Consider the following 10,347-nt stretch of genomic DNA (forward strand, 5'->3'; position numbering starts at 1 on the left):
ATAATGAGACTGGACGAGTAGCTCTCGGCAAATTGCCGACTTCAAAAATAGCTCTTGGTTCAAAAAAGGTTGGGCACCCCTGGTATAGAGATTAAGGACTTGGTAATAGTTCCTCAAAATCCTATTCAGTCCGACCATTTTTTAATAATCTTTGAGTTGACATTAAATGACTACACAGTCACTGAGAGTAAATTTCATCTCAGCAGGTGCTTATCAGAAAATGCTGTAACCAAATTTAAACAATCTCTTCCATCAATGTTTTCCTCTGTCTTGCAGAGTAATGCATCAGAGAACAGTGACTTAGATCATCTAGTTGATCATCTTACAACTTCAATACAAACTTCACTTGATAAAATTGCTCCACTGAAAAAGAAAGTAATCAATCTGAGGAAACTGGCTCCTTGGTTCAATTCTGAGTTACGTACTTTAAAGCAGGCATCTAGAAACAAGGAGAGAAAATGGCGCTCTACTAATGTTGAATAATTTTATTTAACTTGGAAAGATAGTCTGCTAACATATAAAAAAGCTCTCTGTACAGCTAGAACTTTATATTACTCATCTTTAATAGAGAATAAAAATAACCCTAGGTTTCTGTTTAGTACTATTGCTAGACTAATTAAAAGTCCCATTTCTGTTGAACCATGTATCCCTACAACTATAAGTAGTGATGACCTCATGAGATTCTTTATAAATAAAATTATTTCAATTAGAGAGATAATTCAAACCATCCTTCATTCTACTATTTCTAGTCCCCTGTCAAATGAGACAACTTTAAAAATTTCACCAGAGCCTGATTTATGTTTGGACATTTTTTGTCCTGTTGAGCTCTCTGAACTGTCAAAAATAATAATCTCATCCAAACCACCCACATGCCTGCTAGATCCCATCCCAACCAGACTGTTTAAAGAGGTATTTCCCCTAATTAATGTCCACATTTTGGATCTACTTAATTTGGCTTTAATGGATGGTTATGTACCACAGAGCTTTAAGGTTGCTGTAATTAAACATTTGCTTAAGAAGTCTGATCTTGATTCAGAAATTCTGGCCAACTATAGACCTATATCTAATCTAACTTTCATCTCAAAAATTCTAGAGAAAATAGTTGCAGGTCAGTTGCGTGAACATCTACAAAGAAATAATCTGTTTGAAGAGTTTCAGTAAGGGTTTAGAGCTTATCATAGCACAGAAACCGCACTAGTAAAAGTAACTAATTATATTCTCATGACCTCAGACAATGGACTTGTGTCTATACTGGTCCGGTTAGACCTCAGTGCTGCATTTGATACAGTTGATCACAATATTTTACTACAGAGGCTTGAATATGATATTGGGATTACAGGAACAGCTCTAAAATGGTTTAAATTATTTCTAGCTGATAGATTCCAGTTTGTAAATGTAAATAATAAATCTTCTTCATACACCAAAGTTAGTCATGGAGTTCCTCAGGGCTCAGTGCTTGGGCCAATACTCTTTACTTTATATATTCTTCCATTAGGTAAAGTTATTAAACAGAATGGGATAAATTTCCATTGTTATGCTGATGACACACAATTATATTTGTCCATTAAACCCAATGAATCCAATCAGCTACTTAGACTACAAGCATGTCTTAAAGACATAAAAACCTGGATGACCCTTAATTTTCTCCTGTTGAACACAGACAAAACTGAGGTTTTGGTTTTTGGACCTGAGCACCTTAGGAATTAATTTTTCAGTCTTTCTCCCTTCTTAGATGGCATTAATTTGTCCTCCAGCTCTAATGTTAAAAATCTTGGTGTTATTTTTGATCAGGACATGTCTTTTATCCCCCACATTAAAAACGTTACTAGAACTGCCTTCTTCCACCTGCGTAATATCGCTAAAATTAGAAACATCTTATCTAAAAATGATGCAGAAAAACTGGTCCATGCATTTGTCGCATTTAGACTGGACTAGTGCAATGGTTTATTATCTGGGTGTCCAAATACTTCTTTAAAACATCTTCAGTTGATCCAAAATGCTGCTGCCAGAGTCTTAACCAGAGTTAGTAGGAGAGATCATATTTCTCCAGTTTTAGTTTCTCTCCAATGGCTCCCCGTCAAGTCCAGAATAGAATTCAAAATCTTACTTCTAACCTACAAAGCTCTCAACAACCTGGCTCCATCTTATATTACAGCTCTTATTGTTCCATATTTTCCTAACAGAGTACTTCGCTCTCAGACTGCAGGTTTACTTGTGGTTCCTAGAATTTACAAAAACAGAATGGGAGGCAGATCTTTCAGCTATCAGGCTCCTCTCTTGTGGAACCAACTTCCAATCTCTGTCCGTGAGGCTGACACATTATCCAGTTTTAAAACTAGGCTTAAGACTTTCCTTTTTGCTAAATCCTATAGTTAGGGTCAGCTTGAGTTTCCTGAGCTGTCCCTTAGTTATGCTGCTATAGGCTTAGACTGCTGGAGGACAAACTGACCAGAAATTTCACTCTGCTACTGTTTTTACTTACTCTGCTCAACCTGTTTTGTATTTGTAATTATTTTTTCTATCCTTAACATGTGTTTTTTTTTTTTTTGTCTTTCATAAACACCTGGACCTATACCTGGACCTACCATTCTATGTTCGTCTGTCTCTCCTTCCTGTCCTCTCAACCAGCTGGTCAAAGCAGATGGCCGCTTGTCCTGAGCCTGGTTCTGCTGGAGGTTTCTTCCTTTTAAAAGGGAGTTTTTCCTTTCCACTGTTGCCACTGTGCTTGCTCAGGATGGGAGACTGCAACAAAGCCAAGATTCAACTTGTCTGCTGGATTCCTTAGATAGAGAACTTTACTAATTGGCTTTTATGTATGTGAATGTTTCTGTAAAGTGCCCTGAGACAACTTTGTTGTGATTTGGCGCTATATAAATAAACTGAATTGAATTGAATTGAAATTTGTCTTTGACATCTGGCTCATAAAAACACAACACAAGTTAAAAATGTCATAAAAACTTTAAAAAGCTTTGCTAACCCAATTAAAAACATTCTAAAATACAGAATACATTAAAAATATGGAAACATCCTAGCAGACAATGGTTTGTTATGCGAGTCTACGTTTAAATAGGACCTTGTTAAGTACATTCACTGCAGAGGGAACAAATGACTATTTGAACCCATTTCTCTTTGCTAAAGGAACCACAAGTCTTCTGCCAGATGGTACCAACCTGAATAATGGTTTCAGTGGATGAGTTGGGTCATTGTAAACCAGGATTTACTTTTTTTCTAGAACCTGACTGTACAGGTCTGTAAGTTTCATTTGTTGATGACCAATGACTTTGCCACCTTGGACACCCGGAACAACTTGTTCCTGTCTCAGACTAGGAGGACGTTCCCATACCATGAGACAATATTAAATGAAACAACACTTTCAACCAGTGACCTGTACACCAACTGCAAAAGTTTTTTCCTTTGCATTAAAGCTCCTTAGCTTATACAGAAGGTGGAGACGCTGTCTGGATTTTTTGTAAATACAGTCAGTGTTGGGCTCAAAGGTCAACTTGTTGTCAATTATTGTTCCGAGGTATTTGAATTCAATCACCTGCTCTACTTCCTGTCCTTTTATAACAGAAGGCCTGAATATAGGTCTGGTGCTGGCTGCTCCCCATCTACCTCCCAAACAAAGTTCCTTGGTTGTACTGAGGCCAGAAAACTGTCATCAAACCAGTCAGAGAGCTGATCTATGAGCTGGGAGTTATATTTGATAACTGACTCACTAAAAAAATATGAAAAATAGACATATTTGAGATAAATAATGTGATTTAAAATATATATTCTTGCTGCTTTCTCTCTGGGAGTCATGTTTGGCAAAAACGAGCAACAACAGGCTGACTTAGTTTTCTGTTTTTTATTATAAATATGGTTTCACACACAGCAAACTTTATTTTTTACAGCTTAAAGGCAGACACTTTAAATATTAAAAGAGAATAAATAATGTTGCATTACACTGAAATATAAGTTTAGTTTATCAGTCTGCAGTTTGGAACTGATTTAACTTTTCATTTTCTGTGTCCTCTTCAGTCTGTATCTGACCTGCAGATCTCCGTCTGGCTGCAACATCCCAAAGCCGTAGCGACTGGGATTAACGGGTGGAAGTTTGGCATCGGGGTTACACAGCTCCAGATCAAGATGGGTCAACAGCAGGAATACAAATCTGTTGGGTAAAAATGCATCAACGAGTAAATAAAACTGTAGGAACACAGCCACTGAACAGCATAAATTATTCTGATGAATGAAATGACCTTTAACCTTTGCCTGACACATAAATACTCTGCTCTCAGCCTCTTTCTTACATTTCACCACAGAGTATTAGCAATTACTATTTCACGGCTTGTATGATGATGATAGAGAACATGAAAGCACGGCTGAATGATTAAAGGCGAGAATACTACGCAAAGATGGATTTTTCTGGTCAGCTCTGTTAATCGAGACGAAACCACTGAAAAGGCTTTGATCACAAATGCATCATTTTTTAACTCTAAGACGTGCGATGGAGAGCTCTGACGGGTGGATCGGTAAACTTACTGCCTGACGGCTGCAACAGCAAACTCTTTCCCAACGCAGCTGTTCTTTCCTGCGCCCCAAGGCATGGTGTAGTACTTCAGTCTTTTCCCATCCTTGTAGAATTCATTTCTCACCTTTTGGTTTTCAGTAAGGAAACGGTCGTACTTGAACATCTGTTAAGAGGAGATGAGGATAAAACACAGATGTGTGTTAATTATAAACTTACGCAAACAAATGTGGTTGTGTGTTCTGAATTGAATCTGTTAAAAAATAATGTGTAATTAAAATTGCTAGTCGTCAAAGATAAACAATAAACAAAGATAAATGAGCTCACTTTACCAGTAATCCCATCGAATCAAGAGTATTAATAACCTTATGTCACCAATTCACACTGTTTAATCCACCCAACTTTATGTGATATAATATTGGTAAAATGGAATATATGTTTTTAATTATAAACGCACTATTTATAATTTTCGAGGCCGATGCTGATTTCTCCAACAATCTATCATTGACATCATACAATGTTGTTTTTTTTTCATCTCCATTTCCATCATTGATCACCTATCTGTAGCCGGGTCACAGAGGCAACAGGTCCAGGAGAGAAACTCCTAGAATAGAATACAATAGAATAGAATAGAATAGAAACAGCCTTTATTGTCCCACGGATGGGAAATTCCAGTGTATCAGCAGCAACAGCAGCAACAGATAAAAAGATAAAAAGATTTAAAGCTTTCACACAAAAGTTCCTAAATGTTAATAAACAACACAATATATAAGAAATAAGATAAACAATATCAATAATAATGTTCAATATGTATTGGAACATTGAGAATGGCAGACTATTTACAGTACAGTATTACAAGCAGAGTGTATGTTTAAGCAGAGGTCAGCATGTATTTAGTCCTTATTGAGTTTGTTGGGAGCAGTGATGGTTGTAGAGTCTAACAGCTGCTGGGAGGAAGGACCTGCGGTAACGCTCCTTTGTGCATTAGGATGCAGTAATCTGTCACTGAACGAGCTCTCCAGTTCAGCAACAGCTTCATGCATGGGGTGGGAGACGTTGTCCAGCAATGATGTTATTTTAGCTAGAGTCCTTCTGTCTCCCACCACCTGCACTGGATCGAGGGGGCGTCCAAGCACCGAGCTGGCCTTCTTGATGAGCTTGTCTAGCCTCTTCTGACTTTATTTTTTAAATACCTTACGAATATTAAATATTAAACATGGATATAAATAAAAAATATTGATTCATCTTCATTCAGTAACAAATTTACAGCTAAAGTTGTGATAGTGCTAGCATGAATTTGCCACTTTGTTGGGATACGTTTAAAGATGGAATGCTTTTCACTAACGGACAAAAAATTGCCCAATTCTGGTCAGTTCAATTCAATTCAATCCAGTTTATTTATATAGCGCCAAGTCACTACAAAAGTCATCTCAGGGCACACTGAACAAAAACATTTATATACATAAAAAGTAAGTTTAACATTATTTATCTGAGGAGCAGACTGCTTTGAGTTTAACCATCACAGAACTCTCATCTTGAGCAAGCATGAAGGTGACAGTGGAAAGGAAAAACTCCCTCATGAGGAAAAAACCTTTAGCAGAACCAGGTTCAGGACAAGCGGTCATTTGCTTCGACCAGCTGGGTTTGAGAGGAACAGGAAGGAGGAACAGATACAGAATGGCAGGTCGAGAATCACATGTTAAGACAGAAATAGTATCAAATGAAAGTTGTTCAATTTTAACAATTCATTTAAGAAAATTAGGTCAATTTTTCCTCTTGTAGTCAAAGCTTAAGGCAGCATAACAAGCCAACCCTAACTATAGGATTTATGAAAAAGGAAAGTCTTGAGCCCAGTCTTCAAGGATTCAAGATTTCTTATTGTCATTCACATCGCATGTGGTACATGAGGTTGAACAAAATTGTGTACACAGGATCCCAGTTACATCCAACAACAGCAAAAAATATCAAGTGTAAAAAGAAACAGTAAATAAGGATCTAAGATATCAACTAAGATAAATGCTAAACGAATGCCAAATGGTATAATAAAAGATCTAAGATATACGCTAGTCATGCTAGTCTTAAAACTAGACAAAAAACTGAACAAAAAAACGGACAGAAACTGGAATTTGGTTCCACAAGAGAGGAGCCTGATAACTGAAAGATCTTCCTCCCATTCTGTTTTTGGAAACTCTAGGAACCACAAGTAAACCTGCAGTCTGAGAACGAAGTGCTCTGTTTGGAAAATATGGACCAATAAGATCTGTAATATACAAATGTGAGCTGGAGCTAGGTTGTTGAGGGCTTTGTAGGTTAGAAGTAAGATTTTGAATTCAATTCTAAATTTGACAGGGAGCCAATGGAGAGAAGCTAAAACTGGAGAAGTTGCTGAGCAATTGGTGCATCCCAAATTTTAACAGAAAAACACGGTGGGTCTCCATTTAAAACTACTGTATTACATAAACTCACTGCACACTGTATTAGAATATCCCAGTATGTACCTGTGGTTCTTGGTGAATCTCTGGGTCCATTTGAGGGCTGAGGAAGGGAAAGAGACACACTCTGTCCCCTCGTCTGAGGTGGTACTCCTTTCCGTTGGCCATGCGCAGAGTCTTATCCTGCACCGCTTCTCTATTGATCATCACGGCAGCGGTGAGCCGTAGGGTCTCGTTCAAAATGCTATCTGCAAAAGGGAAACGACAGCAAAGTGGATCATGTCAGAGCGCTGTCTTGGCTGGTTAAATCAGCTACGCCTTTGGGCAAAATTTGGAGAGTTACAACCATTTGAGCCAATATGAAGATGTGAAAAAGACAATCTTTATTTAACTGATCCAAAGGTCATTTGCTCATTTCCTGCAAGTGGAAATGGCTTTGGTTTTGTCTCGCTGAAGCAATTAAACCAAAGACAGAATAACAAAAATGAGAACTGTAAAAAGTCACATGCAGCAATTTTGTACCAAACACAGGTGTATGGGGTGCATCCAGCTGGTTTAGGGCAGGCCGCTGCAGGGAAGTTAACTGGAGGGTGGAAAGGCCTCTGATCTCTGACTGAACAGCTTCCATGGCCTCAGGGTGTGTAAGCAGATAGCCCAGGATCCAAAAGGCAGCAGGTCCAGCATTGCACTGCAAGAAAACTCAGGGCTCAAGCTCAACGGCTGCACGGATCAGGTGTTAATTTAGCACAGACAAACAGAACGTAAATGGTAAATGGACTGTACTTATATAGCGCCTTTCTATCTTATTTCAAGATAATCAAAGCGCTTTACAACACAATCTGTGTCCTCATTTACCCATTCATACAGCACTCTACTAGATCTCTACAAAGCCAATTGAACAAATCATTCTAAAGAGACTAATCAGAGCTTTATCACATTCATACACAGATGGGACACACATCAGAGGCTATGGGGGGTTCAGTGTCTTGCCCAGGGACACTTCAACATGTGACTACTGGTGGATTCGAACCCCCAACTCTCGCATTGGAGGACGACTGCTCTAACCACTCAGCCACAGCCGCCCGTGTACATGAAATAGAAATAATTCTCATTATTTGCTTGCTAAATGTAAAACATCATTTGAGTTTTCTGTACTGCTGCTGTCTGAATGTGGCAGATGTGAGGAGAAGGCAGTGAATGAGTTCACACTTTGTAGAGACTGCTGTCCGCCTCACAGAGGGAGGCACCTGAGCCTGTCAGACAGTAATTGCTGTGGGTTAAGGGAGCTGTTCCTCTTACGGCTGCACGGCTCAGGTCAGCTCTCCACTGACAGCAGGGCCAAAGCCCAAAGGCTACAAAAGGTACACATTGCCTTTCAGGTCTTCAAATTACAAGATTCATATTGATATGAGTCTGACTACCAATGTTTAGTTAAAAAAAAAAATTTTAATCAGTCTGATCATTTCAGGAAGAATGTTAAGTTAGATCAGAGAATATTATTTTTACATTCAATGTGTTGTTTTGTAGTGTTTGGGGTAAAAATAATTTAGTTATATGACTTTTTTTCTGTTTATTCCAAATCTAAATCCTAATATAACCTAACTATAAGCTGGTCACAACATTTTATTTAATTGACAGCAATAGTCAACAATCAGCAGTGGTGGACAAAGTACTCAGTTCTAGTACTTAAGTAAAAGTATTGATACTCATGGTCAAATCGTACTCAACCACAAGTAAAAGTTGCTCTGTCAAAAGTTTACTCAAGTTTAAGTACTAAAGTACTTACTTTTGAAAATACTTAAGTATTCAAGAGTACGTGCATTTAAAAAAAAATCCTCAAGTATTTAAAAGTACAAATTATATTTTCTAATATCAGTACATTGCTGTATTGTTTTAAATGATTTTACAGAACCTTCTAACTCTGAAACCACCTAATGATGTATTGACATGTAGAACCACTCTAACACCACATGCATTAATAAAACTTGTAAACTACAAATATTATCTTCCTGCATCTTACACGTTTGTAGAAAGTCATGGGAATCCTAACAGATGATGCACATTTCGTCTTTTCCTCAGCTTCAATATTCATACATCACATTGTTTGTCTGTAAAAGTGCATATATTGACAGCAACAACTTAACACAGGAGAGGAAACAGTAACGCTGATAACTGAAAGTACTGCCATACTTATAGAAGCTTACAAAACAATGAATGTTCTGCACAACCACTAGACTGAGGAACAGCTTCTACCCTGAGGCTGTTAGACTCATGAATCTCTAACTAGAATAATCACTGTGAAAAACCATATCCTGTTGCTGCTGATCTGTTTCATGTTGCTGCTGATCTGTTTCAATGTTGATGTGTTCATGCGTGCACATCCACTCACAGACTCATGTTCATGTTTGTGCTGATGTTCAAGGTTTTATGTTATGAGTGCTTAGTGTATATTTAGTTGATGTTTTTCTTAGTTCATATCTTAGATGTTATTACTGTTTTTCTTATACATTTTATTGTTGGATGTAACTGGGACCTTGTGTACATAATTTCGCTCCACCACGTGTACCACATGAGGTGCAAATGACAATAAAGAAACTCTGACTCTGACAAATGAATCTAGCATAATACCTGAATCAACAACTGGCCAACTGCATTTAAGGAAAGAAAAACAGCAACAGTGGATTACAAAGCTGAGCCTAAAGGAACGAGTAACAAGAAGCTTCCTAGAAATGTAGTGGAGTCGAAAGTACAATATTTGTCTTTGAAAAGTAGTGGAGTGAAAGTCATAAGTTCCAAAAAAACCAAAACACAAATACTCAAGTAAAGTAAAGATACTCAGAAAATGTACTTAAGTACAGCACTCGAGTAAATGTACTTCATTATTGTCCACCACTGACAATCAGGGGCTTTTTTACATTAAAATACAAGCATGGAGGAGTGTATCAGTACCACAATAGTGTTATGATCGACCAACTGTAAAAGAGAAGCACATTACTACTGTCTGCCTGAGCATAACCTGCTGTAACAATGATGCAGGTAGTTTTATTGAAATCATAGCATAACATTTTTTACCTCAAGATACATTAGCCTGCATGTGACACATGCAGGAGACACAACCCCTCTTGCACCTTTCACTAGAATCAAATATAATCCCTCTGTTCTCTGCAGTGCTACTCCAGTTTCAACATAAATCAGAGACCCTGCTTCTTTACGTCGTCTTTCATGGTCGTGGACAAACAAACCAGGGGACTGATGGCGTCTCTCAGGATAAACAGACTGAATAATCTTTGTTGCAACGAGAACATCAGCACTAGCAAAGCAGGGCCTGAAACTGATGCATGGAAGATCAGTACATACACACACACACACACACACACACACACACACACACACACACACACA

General features: G+C 38.0%; 1 protein-coding gene across 1 annotated transcript in view; it reads right to left on the reverse strand.

Moving 5' to 3' along the window:
- Positions 1-3,993: 3,993 nt before the first annotated feature.
- Positions 3,994-10,347, reverse strand: part of ptgis (prostaglandin I2 (prostacyclin) synthase) — a 9,434-nt gene continuing 3,080 nt past the window's right edge. Inside the window, exons 7-10 of the mRNA XM_037679793.1 lie at positions 7,468-7,633; positions 7,012-7,193; positions 4,528-4,679; positions 3,994-4,156 (exon numbers count right to left, since the gene is read on the reverse strand). Of these exons, the coding sequence (XP_037535721.1) occupies positions 3,994-4,156; positions 4,528-4,679; positions 7,012-7,193; positions 7,468-7,633 (663 nt within the window). The remainder of the gene's footprint in view (positions 4,157-4,527; positions 4,680-7,011; positions 7,194-7,467; positions 7,634-10,347) is intronic.

This window comes from Nematolebias whitei, chromosome 7 (assembly GCF_014905685.2).
Source record: "Nematolebias whitei isolate Nwh7 chromosome 7, NemWhi1, whole genome shotgun sequence".
NCBI lineage: Eukaryota > Metazoa > Chordata > Actinopteri > Cyprinodontiformes > Rivulidae > Nematolebias > Nematolebias whitei.